The 20,919-nt window shown below is 39.7% G+C and overlaps 2 protein-coding genes across 3 annotated transcripts in view; one reads left to right on the top strand and one right to left on the bottom strand.

The window, feature by feature from the left end:
- PPIL4 (peptidylprolyl isomerase like 4) overlaps positions 1–11,584 on the bottom strand; it is a 160,628-nt gene extending 149,044 nt beyond the window's left edge. Inside the window, exons 1-3 of the mRNA XM_053710634.1 lie at positions 11,399–11,584; positions 6,172–6,239; positions 5,883–5,947 (exon numbers count right to left, since the gene is read on the bottom strand). Of these exons, the coding sequence (XP_053566609.1) occupies positions 5,883–5,947; positions 6,172–6,239; positions 11,399–11,468 (203 nt within the window). The 5' untranslated portion in view covers positions 11,469–11,584. The remainder of the gene's footprint in view (positions 1–5,882; positions 5,948–6,171; positions 6,240–11,398) is intronic.
- A 116-nt stretch (positions 11,585–11,700) lies between these two features.
- GINM1 (glycosylated integral membrane protein 1) overlaps positions 11,701–20,919 on the top strand; it is a 164,038-nt gene continuing 154,819 nt past the window's right edge. Inside the window, exon 1 of one of the 2 annotated variants that reach the window (XM_053710636.1) lies at positions 11,701–12,127. In XM_053710636.1, coding sequence (XP_053566611.1) covers positions 12,014–12,127 — 114 coding nt within the window. In that variant the 5' untranslated portion in view covers positions 11,701–12,013. The remainder of the gene's footprint in view (positions 12,128–20,919) is intronic. The other variant, XM_053710635.1, reaches the window with a different exon arrangement.

The following is a 20,919-nucleotide window of genomic DNA, read 5'->3' as shown; positions in this document are numbered from 1 at the left end:
ACACAGGCTTGATCCTAGCTAAAGCCTGACAAAAAGCTTGAACGTCCGGAACTTCTGACAGACGTTTGTGTAAAAGAATGGACAGAGCTGAAATCTGTCCCTTTAAGGAACTAGCGGATAAACCCTTTTCTAAACCTTCTTGTAGAAAAGACAATATCCTCGGAATCCTAACCTTACTCCATGAGTAACTCTTGGATTCGCACCAATATAAGTATTTGCGCCATATCTTATGGTAAATCTTTCTGGTAACAGGCTTCCTAGCCTGTATTAAGGTATCAATAACTGACTCAGAAAAACCACGTTTTGATAAAATCAAGCGTTCAATTTCCAAGCAGTCAGCTTCAGAGAAATTAGATTTTGATGTTTGAAGGGACCCTGGATCAGAAGGTCCTGTTTCAGAGGTAGCGACCAAGGTGGACAGGATGACATGTCCACTAGATCTGCATACCAAGTCCTGAGTGGCCATGCAGGCGTTATTAGAATCACTGATGCTCTCTCCTGTTTGATTCTGGCAATCAATCGAGGAAGCATCGGGAAGGGTGGAAACACATAAGCCATCCCGAAGGTCCAAGGTGCTGTCAAAGCATCTATCAGAACCGCTCCCGGATCCCTGGATCTGGACCCGTAACGAGGAAGCTTGGCGTTCTGTCGAGACGCCATGAGATCTATCTCTGGTTTGCCCCAACGTCGAAGTATTTGGGCAAAGACCTCCGGATGAAGTTCCCACTCCCCCGGATGAAAAGTCTGACGACTTAAGAAATCCGCCTCCCAGTTCTCCACTCCCGGGATGTGGATTGCTGACAGGTGGCAAGAGTGAGACTCTGCCCAGCGAATTATCTTTGATACTTCCATCATTGCTAGGGAGCTTCTTGTCCCTCCCTGATGGTTGATGTAAGCTACAGTCGTGATGTTGTCCGACTGAAACCTGATGAACCCCCGAGTTGTTAACTGGGGCCAAGCCAGAAGGGCATTGAGAACTGCTCTCAATTCCAGAATGTTTATTGGTAGGAGACTCTCCTCCTGATTCCATTGTCCCTGAGCCTTCAGAGAATTCCAGACAGCGCCCCAACCTAGTAGGCTGGCGTCTGTTGTTACAATTGTCCAGCCCTCCCCCTCACACATAACAGTGAGAGAGATCAGTAAACTGTCATAAATTAAATAAAACGACTGCCAAGTGGAAAAAAATAGTGCCCAAAACATTTTTTCACCCAGTACCTCAGAAAATTAAACGATTTTACATGCCAGCAAAAAACGTTTAACATTAATAAATTGAGTGTTATTAAAAAGCCTGTTGCTAGTCCCTGCAAATTAGGCTAAAGTTTTATGCATACAGTATAATTCCAGTGAAGTGCCATTCCCCAGAATACTGAAGTGTAAAATATACATACATGACAGCCTGATACCAGTTGCTGCTACTGCATTTAAGGCTGAGTTTACATTATATCGGTATGGCAGAATTTTCTCATCAATTCCATTGTCAGAAAATAATAAGCTGCTACATACCTCTTTGCAGATTAATCTGCCCGCTGTCCCCTGATCTGAAGTTTACCTCTCCTCAGATGGCCGAGAAACAGCAATATGATCTTAACTACTCCGGCTAAAATCATAGAAAAACTCAGGTAGATTCTTCTTCAAATTCTACCAGAGAAGGAATAACACACTCCGGTGCTATTATAAAATAACAAACTTTTGATTGAAGGTATGAAACTAAGTATAATCACCACAGTCCTCTCACACATCCTATCTATTCGTTGGGTGCAAGAGAATGACTGGTAATGGCAGTTAGGGGAGGAGCTATATAGCAGCTCTGCTGGGTGAATCCTCTTGCACTTCCTGTTGGGGAGGAGTTAATATCCCATAAGTAATGGATGATCCGTGGACTGGATACACTTAACAAGAGAAAGTGTGTCACCAACATGAAAAGTTTGGAAAGCTCTGCCCTAGGGAGTACAAGAGGTGGGGGAATTACCGAAGGGAAGCTGCTTTGGGAACCGGGAGTTTTGGACACCCCTACCCCATAACTTCAACGGGCTGTATCTCCGGACCCCAATAACGAATCACGCCGCTTTTTGGACTGCGGCATCTGGGAACCGAGAGCTTTCAAATGACATTCTGGAAGTGCCGCCGCTCCCCTTGGATCACCCCAAAACCGTCACCACTGTGTCCTGGGATTCTGTGGAACTATGGTTGCTATGGAGTGCGCTGGTCAGTCTGGAGGGGCGGGAATGGCGGGAAAACTGTGGCATTGTCTCCCTGTTTTATCAAGATGTGTGTGTGTATAAAAGATGTGTGTTTGTCCCAATAAAGGCAGTTCTTATTTCACCTGAATGCTAGTCTGTCTAGTCATTTAGGTGGGCTCCTGCTAGAATCACTTTCCTGGGCTACATAGCAGCCTGTTCCAGGCAAAGGAAGGACCCTCTGGCAGAGCTACCCAGTCGGGGTAGCTGGAGTCTGCCACAGGGTGGGACACCGAGTACTGGTGCTGTCAGGCATCAGGGGTGGCTACAGGCTGTGGTCACTTGCCAGCTATATAGCTGCAGTCGGCAGGGAGGAAGCAGGACCCGTTTGGCGGAGCTACCCTGTCAGGGTAGCCGGGGTATCCGTCACATTGGTTGGCAGTGGTGGGATCTGCTTCTTCCACACGATTCCTGCTGACAGAGAAGGGCCACAGTAGCTGGTAACTATGGAAGCCAAGTACCTAAGGAGAGTACAGGAGGCACTGACCCAGCTGGACGGTCCTGGTTCTGAACTGGACCAGCTGAGCTGCAGGAGCATTGTCCGCCGGCAACTATGGAGGGAGAGGCTTCTACAAGAAAAGGATTGTGATGGAAAGGTCCTGCCCACAGATAAGAGGTATTGGGTCCGGTGGGACTTGCGAGTTATTTTCCTGGGAGAGCAGCCCATGGAGGAATGGCTATCGGAACTAGATCGACTGGTCCGGGCAGAGATGTGGGTGGACGGCTACCGGGACCTCCGATGGCTCGCTATGCAAGCACGGCCATGGCTGGAGGATTGCTCCCCCACATAGGGCTTTAGCGGCCCTGGGTTACTATTGGAAAAGTTGACAGAAGACTCAGAATTTGGGAGCGGGGCGAAACAGAGTAACGAACATTGGCCTCTCCCGAGAGCAGCTGTTGGATCTCTCGGGGGTACCCTGGCTGGTATCCGATATGGTATCGCTTATTGTCAAAGAATGGGAACTGGAAAAGGCATACAAGAGGCTGCTAGACCGAGTTCTGCAGCATGCCACAGAGTCTGCACGGAGCTGTGGTGCAGCACTCTGGGAATCATGGAGGATGGCCTCAGATGAGTGGCAACAGAGCATAAGAGACGACGAGCTGCTAGATACAGATCAGCAGCCTGGCCCCGAGCTTATAGACTTGGACAAGGGAGCCACCCAGCAGAAGCGCTGGCAACAGGGCAGAGAGCCACCGGCCTCTGCCCAGCCCCTGTAACAGCTCCAGGAAACCAGGGAGAGGAGGAGGTCGTCCTCCCTCCCCTTACAGAGAACCCCTTGCAGGGATAGATGGATGTCGATAACTCTCCCCAGCAGCAGAACCCCTTCCCGGGAGAGGAGAGTTGGTCTCTCTCCCCAGCGGCAGAGCCAGGAGCCGGGAGAGGAGACAATCGGTCTCTCTCCCCAGCGGCAGAGCCGGGAGAGGAGACAATCGGTCTCTCTCCCCAGCGGCAGAGCCATCCCCTGGGAGTGGAGGTAGCCGTCCTCCCTCCCTTTACAGAGAACCCCTTGCAGGGAGAGATGGATGTCAATAACTCTCCCCAGCAGCAGAACCCCTTCCTGGGAGAGGAGACAGTCAGTCTCTCTCCCCAGTGGCAAATCCATCCTTCGGGAACGGAGGTAGTCGTCCTCCCTCCCCTTACAGAGAAGCCCTTGCAGGGAGAGACGGGTATCGATATCTCTCCCCAGCGGCCGAATCCCTTTCTGGGAGAGGAGACAGTTGGTCTCTCTCCCCAGCAGCAGAACCCCGTACAGGGAGCAGAGACAGCCGGTCTCCCTCCCCAGCGGCAGCACAGTTTCCCATGGAGCGGAGGCAGCAGACCTCCCTCCCCAGCGGTAGATCTCCTTCTCGGCAAGGAGGATAAAAGCTTATACAGTTGGTGCCACATGTTTGGGCACCCGAGCTTTGCCTGCCCCACCAAGGAGGAACCTCCCCCTCTGGTCTGGGGTGGGAATACAGCTGGGAAACCGGCACTAGCTTTGTTTGTGGGAGGGTCAGCCGGTACTAAACAGAGTGTCACAGAGAGAGGCAGTGTGGCCATGGAACTTAAGGACACTGGAACTTCTGGGACAGCAATTGTTTGGGAGCTGGCCTTAGCAAACTTGTTTGGGACTTTGCCTTATGTGACTATCCCTGCACCCAGGGCGCAGGGTATAAATGCCAGCAGGGACCCCCCAGGATGCCCCAAGCTCAGGAGGGATGGGATAACCTCTCCCAGCAACCGAGAAGTGGAGGGCCACCGTTGGACAGCCCCAGGCCGACCCGTTAAGGGTCTAGCCGGGTCTGCCGAACTGGAGGGGGGGGAGATGTCACGATACCAGACAGCTAAGGCTACCCCCCCCCCAACCTCACCCCTGTTTCTCAGTGGTTTTGGGCTCCTCAGAGCAACCACAATCCCTGGAAGCTTTGGTTTGCTTGTCTTGTGAAAAGCTGGTGTATGACCAGGAAAACCCTCCTAGGCTGGCCGGCCACTGGAACTCCCGGTTGGCCGCCTCACCACGGACACCCGCCTAACCCCTCTCAGGCTGTCTGGGCTCCTAGAACTCCCGGTCGGCCACAGGACACCTGCTAACTTTACCCTTGGTCGCTTCAGCAACCATGTGCCCCAGAGCTCTGCTCTTTTGGGGATTAATAGATCCTAGGGAGGACAAGAGGTGGGGGAATTAAAGGAGGGGATCTGCTTTGGGAACCGGGGGTTTCGGACACCCCTACCCCCATAACTTCAACGGGCTGTATCTCCGGTCCCCAATAACGAATCACGCCGCTTTTTGGACTGCGGCATCTGGGGACTATGGAGGCGCCGGTCAGTCTGGAGGGCCGGGAATGGTGGGAAAACTGTGGCATTGTCTCCCTGTTTTATCCAGTTGTGTGTGTGTGTATAAAAGATGTGTGTTTGTCCCAATAAAGGCAGTTCTTATTTCACCTGAATGCTAGTCTGTCTAGTCATTTAGGTGGGCTCCTGCTAGAATCACTTTCCTGGGCTACATAGCAGCCTGTTCCAGGCAAAGGAAGGACCCTCTGGCAGAGCTACCCAGTCGGGGTAGCTGGAGTCTGCCACAGGGTAGGACACTGAGTACTGTCGGGCATCAGGGGTGGCTACAGGCTGTGGTCACTTGCCAGCTACATAGCTGCAGTCAGAAGGGAGGAAGCAGGACCCGTTTGGCGGAGCTACCCTGTCGGGGTAGCCGGGGTATCCGTCACAATTACTGAGCATTCATTTTTTATTTCTGACTTGGTGGACACCAAAAAATTATTAGTCTACAACTCCTAGTATAGACAAGACTGAGATAAACCCTAGGAGACATTATAAGACATAAACTAGGATTCTATTAGTATTTTTCCTAGTTTTCACATTAATACAATTTTTTTTAACCCTTAATAAACGTTTATGTAGGGGAAGAGACACTAAAATGTTCATTTTTCATTGTCTTCTCTAAGTATTGCTCTTTGAGTATGCAGTGAGATAAGATAACAAGGAGGGAGAGAGAGACAGAGAGACAAGATAATGAGATCTACTTTTCCTGCAAGATCAGCTCATTTGATTAGATTGTGGTTTCAATTAGCAGAAACTGATATTTCATATACACAAAATAAACCCAATGGAGCAATTCCAAATAACACAATGTGGCCCCTGAAAATACTTACCTAAATACAGATTCTCCTCCTCGACCAGTCCCCAAAGGATCACCTGTCTGTATAATAAAATCTCTCTAAAAGTAAAATAAAAACAGTAAATGTATGTGTTGAACAGCAAGTAAACATCATAAACATCAACATTTACAGAAATATAAATGCTGTAGCATATTTTATTTCTATGATATGATCTTTTCACTGATATTTGTCAATGGGGCTTCAATAGGTTAAAACTAAATAAACAGTAATTAGCCAAGTTTAGAAATCAAAGAGTAAAAGATGTATCTGCTTTAACACTTACCTGAACATTGTGGATGAGGCAGTAATTGTAATATTTGATTTTGCAGAGTTTCAGGAAATTGAGGCATGCTAGAAAAAAATAGAAGTATCTTTTAATTAATGCAAACTAACAAGATGATTTTGGCAAAAGAGGGAAATAACAAATCAGACTTGCTGGAATTAAAGGGATAGTAAACATAGTTACAAGATATTTCTGTTGTATTGCTATAGAATAACACATCGGTCAAGTCTAAATGTTTATAGAACAAATTAACATGCTTTTTTACTGATTGTTTTTTCAATAGCCAAACTCCATCATCATTTTACTTAAAGGGACACTGAACCCAATTTTTTTCATTTGTGATTCAGATAGAGCAAGCAAATTTTAAGCAACTTTCTAATTTACTCCTATTATCAAATTTTCTTCATTCTCTTAGTATCTTTATTTGAAATGCAAGAATGTAAGTTTAGATGCCGGCCCATTTTTGGTGAACAACCTGGGTTGTTCTTGCCGATTGGTGGATAAATTCATTCACCAATAAAAAAGTGCTGTCCACAGTTCTGAACCCAAAAAAAAGGCTTAGATGCCTTCTTTTTCAAATAAAGATAGCAAGATAATGAAGAAAAAATGATAATAGGAGTAAATTAGAAAGTTGCTTAAAATTGCATGCTCTATCTGAATCACGAAAGAAAAAATTTGGGTTCAGTGTCCCTTTAAAGTGAAAGTCAATTCTAGTGTTTTACAAACGCTAGGATTGACTATTGAAACAAATAAAGGGGAGTTTAATTCATGAAGTATAAGATACTTCATGTAGAAAGCTCCTTTGTTTCAATCGATCGCCGTTCTTAGCTGCTACAGCAGCCCACGGCTAAAAAAAAATTTTGATAAGAGGTGAAGTTTTCACCTCTTAGCCAATAGCTGTGCAGTAAATCCGGTTCCCATGGGCACCAAGCACGATTTACTGCACGGCTATTGGCTAAGAGGTGAAAACGTCACCTTTAGCAAAAAAAAAAATTTAGCCGTGGGATGCCGTAGCAGCTAAGAACGGCGATCGATTGAAACAAATAAAGGAGCTTTCTACATGAAGTATCTTATACTTCATGAATGAAACTCTCCTTTATTTGTTTCAATAGTCAATCCTAGCATTTGTAAAACACTAGGATTGACTTTCACTTTAATTTAAGGAGCCAATCAAGATTTGAGCCCGCAGACATCAAGGCTAGCCACAGTCATCAAGTAAAAATAAATGCAAAATGATGCATTTATTATCAGTTAAAGTTGTGTTCCCCAAACCCAGTTCTCAGGACCCTTACTCAGGCCAGATATTCATTGTTTCACCTGTGCTCTAGTTAAGATATAAAGAATATCTGGCCTGAGTAAGTGTCCTGAGGACTGGGTTTGGGAAACACTGAGTAAAAGCCAACTAGGTAAAGATATGTAGCAATGTTAGCCAGTCAGCAGGGTGCATTTCAATCTCTGCGAATTACAAAAATACACAATTTTCAGAGCTAAATTACATGGGGCACAAGAAATAATAAAAGCATATTGCAAAGTTATTTCATAACATGCCTAAACATTTTACATATAAATGTCAATGTGTTTTACTGTCCCTTTAAAGGAACTCTGATTATTATTGTAACCAGTGTAGTAAAACACAAACTGCTGAGTGCATGGTAAAAAAAAAAAAAAGGGACACTGAACCCAAATTTTTTTCTTTTGTGATTCAGATAGAGCATGCAATTGTAATCAACTTTCTAATGTACTCCTATTATCAATTTTTCTTTGTTCTTTTGCTATCTTTATTTGAAAAAGAAGACATCTAAGCTAAGGAGCCAGCCAATTTTTGGTTCAGTACCCTGGACAGCACCTGTTTATTGGAGGGTGAATTTATCCACCAATCAGCAAGAGCAACCCAGGTTGTTCACAAAAAATGGGCAGGCGTCTAAATTTACATTCTTGCTTTTCAAATAAAGATACCAAGAGAATGAAGAAAATTTGATAATAGGAGTAAATTAGAACGTTGCTTAAAATTGCATGCTCTATCTGAATCAAGAAAGAAAAAATTTGGGTTCAGTGTCCCATTAAATATCAAATGATTTAAAGTTGTATAACGTAACAGTAACTGCATTACGTCTAAGTTTTACAGTAGGGTATTTGCTCTTATGTAAAATTAAAAACTAACATACATTTAGTATATTTTTTACAACACTGGTTTCCTCCATGCCAAGGAGGATTGAGTCTGCCATCAAAAATAAAGATAGACATGCAAAGTATTGAAGAAAATAATAGATTTGAATGTCATGGAGGAAACCAGTGTTGTAAAAAATATACTAAATGTATGTTAGTTTTTAATTTTACATAAGAGCAAATACCCTACTGCCCTTCTTCAGAGATAATTTTTAAGTCAGGTGAAATACTTGGCCAGGTCATAGTTTTAACTTGTTTCTCCTTTAGAAACTCCTTTGTGATTTTGGCAGTGTGCTTTGGATCGTTATCAGGCTGGAATATTCATCCTCTGCCAAACTTCTGGAGACTGGGAATCATCTTGTCAGCCAGTATTTTGGTATATCCCAGGCATTCATGGTGCCATCTATAAATGTCATCTCCCCAACACCTATTGCAGTCATGCAGCCCCATATCGTCACACTCCCACCTCCATGATTTACTGTTGGGACTATGCATTCACTGTAATAATCCTGACCAGGTTCACACCAAACATGCTGCACCCCATCTGACCTGAAAAATTGTATCTTGGTCTTGGCCATCTAACCAAATAATGTGCTCCCAGTATTAATCAGGCTTTTCATGTTGTTAAGCAAAGTTTAAAAGGGACACTGAACCCAATTTTTTTCTTTCCTGAATCAGATAGAGCATGCAATTTTAAGCAACTTTCTAATTTACTCCTATTATCATTTTTCTTCGTTCTCTTACTATATTTATTTGAAAAAGAAGGCATCTAAGCTTTTTTTTTATTATTTAGAACTCTGGACAGCCCTTTTTTATTGGTGGATGAATGTATCCACCAATCAGCAAGGACAACCCAGGTTGTTCACCAAAAATGGTCCGGCATCTAAACTTACATTCTTGCATTTCAAATAAAGATACCAAGAGAATTAAGAAAATAAATTAGAAAGTTGCTTAAAATGTCATGCTCTATCTGAATCACGAAAGAAAAAAATTTGGGTTCAGTGTCCCTTTAATCTTGCAGTTTTGTGCCGAAGAGCAAGCAAGGGTTTTTTCCTTGGATGCTGTCCATAGAAGCTGACATTATGCAATGTCCTTAGCACTGTCTGAGCTATCACAAAAACTCCAATTTATATTGATAATCCCTGAGCCAAATCTGAAGCACTTGCCTTGATGCAAATCTGAAGCACTTGCCTGTTTTTCAGAGCTAGATTGTGCAAGCAGCGCACTGTCCGTGGCGTCATTTTAGGAGGAGAGCCACTGCGGCTCTGATTTTTGGCACTTTGTATCGCTCTGTACATCCTGATTACTGCTGCAACTGTGTTTTGAATGATTTTTAGTTGGTCACCAATCTTCCTGTATCCTTTTCCATCTTTTTGAAGTCTCACAATCAGATTTTTTAATTCCTCTGGCAATTCTTTTCCATGTGGAGACATGATGCAGACTTGCAGATAGACACAGCCCATTGGTCAAAAAATTAAGACTGTTCTGGTAACTATGCCCATACAATTAGGCTAATTGGAAATCATATGTGTACTCAATTTTGTTTCAGTGATCTAACTTGTGTGTTAGTGACCACTGGTGTATTCACTGTTGTTGCATTGTTTCTGCTTTAAGGGCTGTATTTTCAATATAATCTTTCTAAAGTATTTGTTTTTGATTGTTTATAATAGAAAATACTCTACTTGTCAACTTAGAAATAAAACAATTATTGAGAGGTGATACAATTTTGAATAATTTGATATTTAAAGGGACACTATACCCAAACATTTTCTTTCATGATTAAGGTAGAGAATACAATTTTAAACAACATTCCAATTTACTTCTATTACCTAATTTGCTTCATTCTTTAGATATACTTTAATGAAGAAATAGCAATGCACACGGTGAACCAATCACAGGAAGCATCTATGTGCAGCTATCAATCAGCAGCTACTAAGCATATCTAGATATGCTTTACAGCAAAGAATATCAAGAGAATGAAGCAAATTAGATAATAGAAGTAAATTAGAAAGTGGTTTATAATTGTATGCTCTTTCTATATCATGAAAGAAAAAATGTGGGTTTCATGTCCCTTTAAGTGATATTGGCCAGGTGTGTAATCACTTCTCTGCATGTTCTCATTTACTCATCAGCTATAGCCACATCTGGAGTGACGCAGGAGCACAGCTTTAACTAGTTATTTATCTGTGTCACACAAAAAAGTAAAAGAAACTAACTGGTTAAAAAGAACCCTCTGTGCAGGAGGACAGCATACATACTGTCTCCCTCTGTAAGGGAATAATGTGAAGGGCGACGCTGTGTAATCAAAAGTATTTATATGACTAGTAAATACAGTAGATTTGCATAATAAACAAATGCATGATAAAAAGACAATGCAATAGCACTTGGTATCCCTTGTTGAAAAATAATACGCATCCTACACTAGAGTTAGCTGCTGATTGGTGCCTGCACACATTTGTCTCTTCTGATTGGCTAACTAGATGTATCCAGCTAGATGCCAGTAGTGCAATGCTGGTCCTTCAGCAAATGATAAAATAATAAAGCAAATTTAAAATTGTACATTCTATCTAAATCATGAAATAATTTTTTCGGGTTTCCTGTCCCAAAGTTTAAAGGATTAAAGGAGATTGTGGAGCATCTTTGAGTGTTAGAATGGCAAAGTATCATGTTCCTCATTCATTACCCGGCCTGTACAGATGATAGTTGTCCCTAAAAAAAAAATTACTAAAGCATTCTAAAATGAAAAATGTATTGCAAAATGCCTTTAATAATACAACCTGAAATGTACCGCTGACTATAACAAAGAATGAACTTTAACGGTTTCAAACAACTCCCAATTATTATATTTACTTTATATGGTTCCAGAACAATTAATAAAACAAATTAAAATAAAAATTAAACATTCTGGGTTTTCAGTCAGAGGTTTTCCTCATTTATGAGATATTTATGAACAACTGTAAACGTAAGCAGTCGCACATTTCCCTATAAAATATATCTATGCACACATAGTACTAACACATATTATGTCATTGATGTTGGTACACATACGCATCCTGCATACCTCTTGGTCTCTCTTCAGTGTAAAGATCTATGACAATGTCCCCAAGGGTAGTCTCCAGCAGTACAGCCATGACCAGTTTTTGTGTTACACTTCCACCAGTCTCTGGAGCCTCACTACACTAGGAGGCGCACAATGAAAACGTCAACCCACAGAATTCACATCCCAGCCAAAACACGGTCAGTACGTCATCAGTAAGACAAAATCGTGGTTGGCGGTATCGTTCTGTGAAGTGATGTAAAATGTGGAATGTTGAAAGAGACATGTTGTGGTTGGCAGAGGGTGTTTTACGTTAGGGATACAAAATAAAAAAAAAGATGGACTCCATGAATACGGGAATAAGCGTCACGTTGTGGCTGGCAATATGTAAAAAGGAAGTGATTGTATGACTGGCGCTGGTATAAACAAAACAAGTTTCTGAAGATATATTTATATTTGTTTTATCCCATGTGTCAGTAAGCCTGACCATTGTACATTTGCACACATAATTATCAATAAGAGGCGTGGGAGGACCGACGTAGGCAAAGTAATGACTAATTAATGTTTTTGCCTGCCAAGCTCCGTCCTCTTCCTTTGCGCTCCTCCTCCAGATGATTTGTGTTCTGAAGTACTGTGAAGATGGTGGAGTGTTCGATATGTCCGGGGCCCTTGTGGACCTTCTGTATCAGTTTATCTATTCTCTTTGCCACACTATGCTTTGGTCAGATCCCAGGGCACAAGCAGTTATATCAGGTAATGATCCTTCTGGCCCTTTGCAAGCTTGGGGGGAGGCGATAGTGTAACATGCTGCATATGGTTTGCTCGTCTGTCAAAGTAAACATTGTAACCCACTCAGTTATCTGAGATTGTTTATAGTCCTAACACCATAACCTATACATATTATTTACTTTTTTTTTATTTATGGTTTATCGCTCTCTTATTCCAGTTGGTATTTATTCACTGTTTATATCACACGCATGATTTTTAAACATGTAAACATTTTTTATTGCTTTAACACTGATAAGACGAAATCCTATTCCTTTGGATTCCAGAAGTTATAGGGCTATTCTTATGTGGGGGTTTTTTATCAGAAATATGTCAGTATTCGGTTCTTAAAATGTGCCTCTAACACCTTAGTATTTGAGGGTGCCATGCACGTATTTTGCAGATTTCTTTTCTAGTTTTCTTGTTTTCAGTTTTCTTGTTTTACTTTTTTTAACACTCAAACTTTCAGATATCCTTATTTATTTGTATTTACATTTTAAGCACATATACTGCTCCGTTCTTGTAGTAATGTATATTTTAATACATTAGGGAATACCCTCTTTTCTTTGTTTTGATTTTAACAAGCAAACCTAAACATTGTAATTATGCGTAAATATTATTATAATGCAATTATAGAAATGTATTAGCTAATTATTTTGTAATTGAGTCATCATAATTGCTTTAAACATTGAAATCTGATCTGATACATAACACTCAAAACAACATTCAAAACAAATTTCAATTTAATTTCTAAGTATCAATTTGTTTCAGTTGCTTCTGAGCATTTTTTGATCATGTCAACCTGCAACAATAACAAAATGTTTGTGAAATACCTGTGTTAGCTAGAGATTTCTTCAATAAAAATTACTGCATATGCATATTAATGGAGGTTTTGTATAAGCACATATCTTGAACTGATTTTTTTTTCGACTCACATTTTAAAAAACAAGAACAGTACACCATCCCTTACCCAAGAAGGCTTAACCCCTCCTGTAATGTTAGTATACAGTACATTGTTTTACAGGTTATCAGGGACAGATATATAATAGCGTTGGCCTTGCTCAAATTTCATAGCTAAATTACATGAAAAGGAAGGAAAATAAATAATGATAAAATATTGCAGTCGTTTCATTGCACGTATATATAAATCTCAATGTTTTTGCTGTCACTTTAAAGGACCATTAACACCTTAAAGACCAGGAATTTAGAGATAGTAGCAGAGCATTATTAGCATTTTTGCTATCACTCCATTTAACCCTTTCACGCTGTTAGGATGTTCCATGGCACCCTAACTGCGCTGGGCTTTAGCGCTGTGGAACATCCTAGCTGTTTGGCTGTCCTGGAGCCATAGCTACTTCTTAAATGGGAACGTGGGCTGGAGGGCATTCCTAGCATCCTAGGCACTTCCCCCTGACTCGATCCCATTATTGAAATCATTTTTACTTATTTGTTTACAGTTCCAATGTAGACAAGTCCCAACAGGAAAGGGTTAAAGGGACAGTCTACACCAAAATTGTTATTATTTAAAAAGATAGATAACACCTTTACTACCCTTTGCACAACCAACATAGTTATATTAATATACTTTATAACATTTAAACCTCTAAATTTCTGCCTGTTTCTAAGCCCCTACAGACAGCCTCTTATCACATCCTTTTTTTATTAGCTTTTCACAACAGGAGACCGCTAGTTTATGATGCCATATAGATAACATTGTGCTCATGTCCGTTGAGTTATTTAAGAATCAGCACAACACAGCACAGAATTGTGTTTATGTTCAGAAACCGCAGACATGCATGGCATTGTTTTTGGTTATTAGAATGCCGCTAATTGCAGCTGCACCCCACACTTCTGAAATTTCAGGTAGTGAAAGGGTTAATCAGGTTACTTGTAAGGTTAATTTTATCTATAGTCTAGCGATTACCCTCCCACCCCCTGATCCCTAATTGATCCCTCCCAAACAGCTCTCTTCCCTCCCTCACCCCCCATTGGTCACCACCATCTTAAAGGGACATGAACCCAATTTTTTTCTTTCATGATTTAGAAAGCACATAAAGTATTAAACAACTTTCCAATTTATTGTATTATCTAATTTACTTCATTCTCTTTATATCCTTTGTTGAAAAGCATATATAAAAAGGCTCAGTAGCTGCCGTTTAGTGGATGCACATAGATACGTTGTGTGATTGGCTCACCCATGTGCATTTCTATTTCTTCAACAAAGGATATCTAAATAATGAAGAAAATTGTATAATAGACGTAATTTGGATTGTAGTTTAAAATTGAATTCTCTATCTGAATCATGAAAGAAAAATGTTGGGTTTCATGTAACCTTAAAGTACTGGCAGACAGGCTGCCAGTGTGACAGCTGTCTGCCAGTACCAAATTTGTATTTTTAAATTTAGTTTTACTACATATTTTAAAAAAATATCTATAGTTTAGCGATCCACCCCCAACTGATTTGATGAAAGACCCCCTCCCTCTTTTCCAGTGTTGGGAAATCAATCCCTCACCTAGTCAAACTAAACATGGTACTATGTTTAAAGGGACAGTCTAGTCCAAAATAAACTTTCATGATTTAGATAGAGAATGTAATTTTAAAAATGTTCCAATTTACTTGTATCACCAATTTTGCTTTGTTCTCTTGGTATTCTTATTTGAAAGCTATCATATGCTAATTTCTAAGGCCTTGAAGGCCCCCTCTTCTCTCAAGGCATTTTGACAGTTTTTCACCAGTAGAGGGTGTTTGTTCATGTGTGTCATATAGATAACACTGTGCTCATGCACGTGGAGTTCTAGTGAGCCAGCTCTGATTGGCTAAAATTGATGTCTGTCAAAAGACTGAAATAAGAGGGCAGTTTGCAGAGGCTTAGATACAGGGTAATCACAGAGGTAAAAAGTGTATTTACATAACTGTGTTGATTATGCAAAACTAGGGAATGGGTAATAAAGGGATTATCTATCTTTTTAAGCAATAACAATTCTGGTGTAGACTGTCCCTTTTAAGATTAAACTATTAACTTTTTAAAGGGGCAGCAGTGTTTGTAATAATGTTATACAATTAAATGTGCATTCATTTTAGTTACTATCCAAATGCTGAAAAAGGTGGCTGCTTATGGCATTCGGCTTTTTTCAGAGCCGGATTTCTTCTTGTGGTCGTGCAACTCACTAAGATCTGTGCAAATCCATATCTTAGTGTGTTGCATTTTCACAAGCAGAAATCGGGCTACGAAAAGTAGCTGAACAATGCGAGCGGCTGCCGCCTCCTGCTTTAGGATAGTAACTAAATATATGAATGCACATGTCTATTAAAGTCACTCCTCTGTGATATCAGAATGTTTGTTTATTTTTTTTATTGTTATTGGGTTTTAACATTTTTTTTACAGGAGTTACAAAGGAACCAACAACATATTTACTTTGACATAAGAGATCTCATTAAATAGTTTCCGTTAGTCCATAACTGAAGTTCCTTATAGACCACTTAATGCTATATATTAAAGCTTAGAAGGAAAAAAAAATAAAAACCTATCGATCCGTTATATAGGCCACTTTTGGGCTTTGGATAAAATATTATATAACATTTATCATTGTCAGCATTAGAGATATAACATTTGCTTGATATAAAGCCATACATTAACATAACAATAACATTATACAAATCAGCAATATGATAATTGGTTAAAGGGACACTAAAGTCAAAATAAAGTTTCATGATTCAGATAGAGCATGACGTTTTTTTAAGAGCCTTTCCAATTTACTTCTATTATCAAACTGTACACAGTATTTTATCTGCATGCTATAGTCTCCATTTTAAAACAGCCGGATGGACAAGGGTGGACATCTCTGCCCATATCCACATATGCTGCCTGCATTTATCATTGCTGTCAATCACCCCAGTCTGAAAAGTCTGGGGAGATGGAGAAACTCCACTTTAAAGTTGGCGAGCCTGCAGCCAAAGACGCTCCAAAGCTGCATCCACAGCCCAAAGTAGGCACCAGCTCCTACGGTTAAAACAAATAGCATATCATAAACAGTACAATAATATCGATGTAGGCAGATTTGTGTGTGTGTTATAGCAAGCTTTCTTAGATTAGTGGCATTTACACTTGTGGACACAAACAGGTGCTGGATTAATAGAATAACAAAAACTAGTGTTGAATTATAGTAGCCTTGAATTTAGTTTAAAAAAAAAAACAAAAAAAACTGCCAAGTAAGATTTTAAGTTTTTTTTCTTCATATTTAAATAATGTAGCATGTTTGCTAGTGTAAAAACTACATGATGTAACAAATGGTCCTTTGATATTAAATATACTGAATGTTTTTCCCTGTATAGCAAACTATAATATTATAGTGGATCAAATCTTTCCACCTTCATGGAAATAGAAATTATCTCAATTTTATGGCTATGAATACTTTTTTCATTACAGATTTTTGTAAAATTACAAAATAAATCTACTCATAAAAACTTACTTTGTTGTAGAATAAGCCAGACATAGCAGGGACTTCTGAAAACCACACTATTGAAAAAAATTAAGCCCACAGGCACAGCCTCATGTACTCCAGTATGCTTCTCTCTTTGTTGAAAAAACTTTTTTTTTTTTTTTTTTAATGTCTGGTAAAGGTTAGGCTGTAGCTGTAATATCTGGTAAACTGCATACGCAAACTGCGGCTCCAGGTGACAGCCGGATGCTGAATCCGTAATTACTAAGGTGCTGAGCTCAAAGGTAAAAAACCAAGATCAGGCTGAGTAGTCCTGGAGTGCCAGTAAAGCGGAGGATCAGACCGCAAATAGTAAAAGCACAACAGAAGACTGGCACTCAAGTGAGCAGAAAAAAAATCTATTTTATCCAATTAAAAAGTACCTGCTACAGCATTACAGGGTAACCACAAATACAAGACACCCGACACGTTTCTTATTTGTGGTTACCCTGTCATGCTGTAGCAGGTACTTTTTAATTGAATGTAAACATTTTGGAATTTACTTTATTTTTTTCTGCTCACTTGAGTGCCGGTCTTCCGTTGAGCTTGTAATATCTGGTAGACCCTGCACAGTAGACCAGAGCTGCTAGGGGTGGGTGTTTCTATGGGGAGAGTAGGGAGGAAAAGTAAGGAGGAGGGAACATCAGCCCTGGAAGGTCACTGCAACAGGAAAGAGACAAGCAACAGCTAGCAGTAGCTCCTTTTCCCTTACAGCATAAAAATATATCAGTCAACTTAGAAACTCGTATGAAATAATATAAGCTTTATATTATTCATTACATTTTATAGTTTGTGTAACTACACAGAAACCAACACATTTTGCAACAGTCTGCACTCTGCAGAAGCGTATAGAAGGACAAAACCGATGCATTACTAACTGGCCTTGCAGGGAAAGATACACCAGGGCAGCCCTCAGTCCCTTCAGCAGTTCACCCTGCATGACAGTCTGCTTGAGGAATGCTGCTAGAGGTCTGTGAAGCAAATACAAAACACGGGTGGGGTCAGCACTCTCAGGCCGGACCGGGTACACATCCTATGACCCTGTAACATGCACAGCCCTGGGTGCAAAACAGCACTCTCAGGAAGCTGCACTGTCACCAGAGTCACTGGCAGTTAACCCCAGACAGGCCTGGGTTCAAGGCCCAAACAGGGAAAATTTAAAAAAAAAAAAAAAATACATTAATATAGCACACAGAAAAAGTCCAGCACTCACTCACAAGCTCTCAACTAAGATAAAAAGCAGCAATGGAAGAGTTAGTTACCGCATCTGGCCAAATGGGAAAAGCCCAGGTACCTCGTCAAGGTCTCCACCAAAAACCTGGGTCTCTAAACAGCCACACAATGCAGGCTCACAATCAAAAAAAAAGAGAGCAAAGGGTTAACTGCGCAAAAAAAGAAACCTATTATACCTGTGGTGATTAAGAGGAAACTCCCAACCTCTATTGGAAAAGTGAGATAAAGAGAATACTATGGCATCTAAAAAGAGACCATAGGATTCAAAAAACACAGGCGCTAAACAGCTTAAAATAGAAAAAATATATATAATAGCTTATTGAGCATATAACGCCAAATATATGTGCAAATAATAACACCTGGTGCAGATTGGATCAACCAAAAAAGTGCTAACAACAAAGAAATAAAAATGTATAAATTTAATTACATATGTGAAACAAAATGAAATACAATGTATTTTGCAAACACGATAGCGCTGATCAGGCGCAAAATTGGAGTGTAGTATACAAATAACAACAATGTGGTATAATATACAATACAAATGTAACAATGTGAAGAGTGTAATTGTAATTGATTTCCTTGTAAGATTCGATGTGGTGGTTTTTGAATTAGCCCAGATTTTGAAGGATTTAGATATTTAATGGGAGCTGGAACGAGATGAGGAAGACCAATAAAACAGCAGAAAAGGCAACAATATAAGGTTTTCACTTATACTTACACCGGAGATCGGTGGTTAGATCCTATATGTTCCTCTCAGTGACATAAGACTCCAAACCGCAGGAAGCAGGAAATTCAGCCCAGCATGGAGAAATGCAAACACCTTTACACACAGGTAACTGGGAAACTGCACCTACGGAGGCCGGAGAGAGACAAAAACAGAATAAAGCAGAGCAACGCGTTTCAACCCGTAAACAGGGTCTTTTTCAAGCTCCCAACAATAGGTAAGTATGCTATATATAGCCGATGCAATTGGGCTATTGGTTACTTCGCTTCAGTGGGCGTGTGTATTCGGAAATCTTTTACCGACCATATTATTCGTATATCACAGTTAACTCAATGCGATAACATGTGCTGTATCATACTTAAAAAACTATTTCATGTATACATATGCGCGTCTTTTAAGATGCACAACTCTGGTTATATCCAATCCGCATCAAGGGATCTCTGAACATACAGAAAAAACATCATGCTCAATGCAAAAACTTTGCCAGAAACTGAATAATATTTTGAAAAAATCGCCAGAACAGGCACATAAAAATAAATAAATAAGTTAAAATTATAAGATATGTATAAAAAATATATATGAAAAATATAAAAATGGACACATAATGTGGAATAGAAAAAATATATATATAAAAAATATATATATAAAAATGAATATATAAAAATATCTACATATACCATTAACAATGAAAAGGATATATTTAGAGGGAGAACAGCAGATAACCCTAGAAAGATGAAAAACACTTAAAATATATATATAAGCTGGATTTATAGATAGAGTAGGAGGTCAGTCGTTTAAGAAGCAGTTAATATCAAAATCGACATTCAGACCTAGGGGATGTAAAGTTTTTAGATCAAAGATCCATTTACTTTCTCTTTTTAAAAGATCATTAATTATATTTCCTCCTCTCCATTTCTTTTTAACTTTTTCTATTCCTAGAAAGGAGAAATGGCTTAAATTCCCATTATTGCAAACGCCAAAGTGTTTAGCAATTTATAAGTCTTTATTTCTTTTTAGTTTAAAATTTTCTATAGACCACATATGTTCCCTAATTCGCGTACGTAGGGGCCTGTATATTGCAAACCACATTTGCACTGGATGATGTAAATAATATTACTATCCGAGCATCTGATAAGATCTTTTATCTTGTATGATTTACCTGTTACATTTGATTTGAATTCTCTGCATTTATTAGAATGTTCACAAGACTTACAAGTTAAACAAGGATAGAAACCAAAAAGACTATTGCCTTTTATGTCAAGTTGGTTAGCACTATTTACAGAATTCTTTGTACTATGTGTAGGTGCCAAAATGGTCTTAAGATTTTTAGCTTTTTTATACACTACTTGTGGTCTTGGTGGAAGAACAGGACCTAGTATTTCATAATTTTTCAGTAACTTCCAATGCTTATTCAAGATTTTCTCTAGCAGATTTTTATTTTGGCTGTAATTTGTGATAAACGGAATCAATGTCTGCTCATTCTCCTCTCTAGCTTTATTAATGGTGTATGCAGTTTGTCTACATTTGGGGATTAATAAGGAATTTCTGTCGACTAAACGAACCTCATTAAGAGTTTTGTCTATATCACTTTCCCCATAACCTCTCTCTATAAATTTTTGTTTGACCAAACTTGACTGATTTTCAAAATCTGTCAGATTTGTGCAGTTTTTGCGAATACGCAAAAACTGCCCTTTAGGGATATTATCCAACTATTTTTTGTGGTGGCAACTTGTGTAATGTATGTAGCTATTAGCATCAACTTTTCTGAAGAAGGTTGTAGCATTTATTTCATTATCTTTAACAAAAATTTCTAAGTCAAGAAAGTTGATAGTGGTTTTATCACGTGTATGGGTAAATTTAAGATTAATATCTATCTATCTATCTAAATCTATCTAGTGATGGACAATCTCCTCGCCAAATAATTAAAATATCGTTGATATATCTTTTGAAGGACACCAGGCTTGCCCCAAGTGGGTAATTTTGTAGAAATTGGTGTTCCCAATACCCCATAAATAGATTGGCATAACTTGGGGCAAACCTGGTGCCCATCGCTGTACCTCTCTCTTGATTATAAAAGTGTCCTTCATAAAAAAAGAAATTATGTGTCAAAATGAACTCAATAGCTTCTAAAATAAGTCTTTTGTTCATATTTCATAGATATATCTTGTTCTAAATAGAAATTAATAGCTTTTAGTCCATCTTTATGATCAATACACGTATATAGAGATGCAACATCACAGGATGCCAGCAAATAATCATCCTGCCATGATACATCCCCAATAAGATTCAATACGTCTGTTGAGTCCTTTAAAAAGGATGGAAGTAGTTTTACAAACTTTTGCAA

Source organism: Bombina bombina, chromosome 4, assembly GCF_027579735.1.
Source record: "Bombina bombina isolate aBomBom1 chromosome 4, aBomBom1.pri, whole genome shotgun sequence".
Lineage (NCBI taxonomy): Eukaryota > Metazoa > Chordata > Amphibia > Anura > Bombinatoridae > Bombina > Bombina bombina.
The sequence above is the reverse complement of the archived record's forward strand: the minus strand, read 5'-3'. Positions and strand labels throughout refer to the sequence as shown.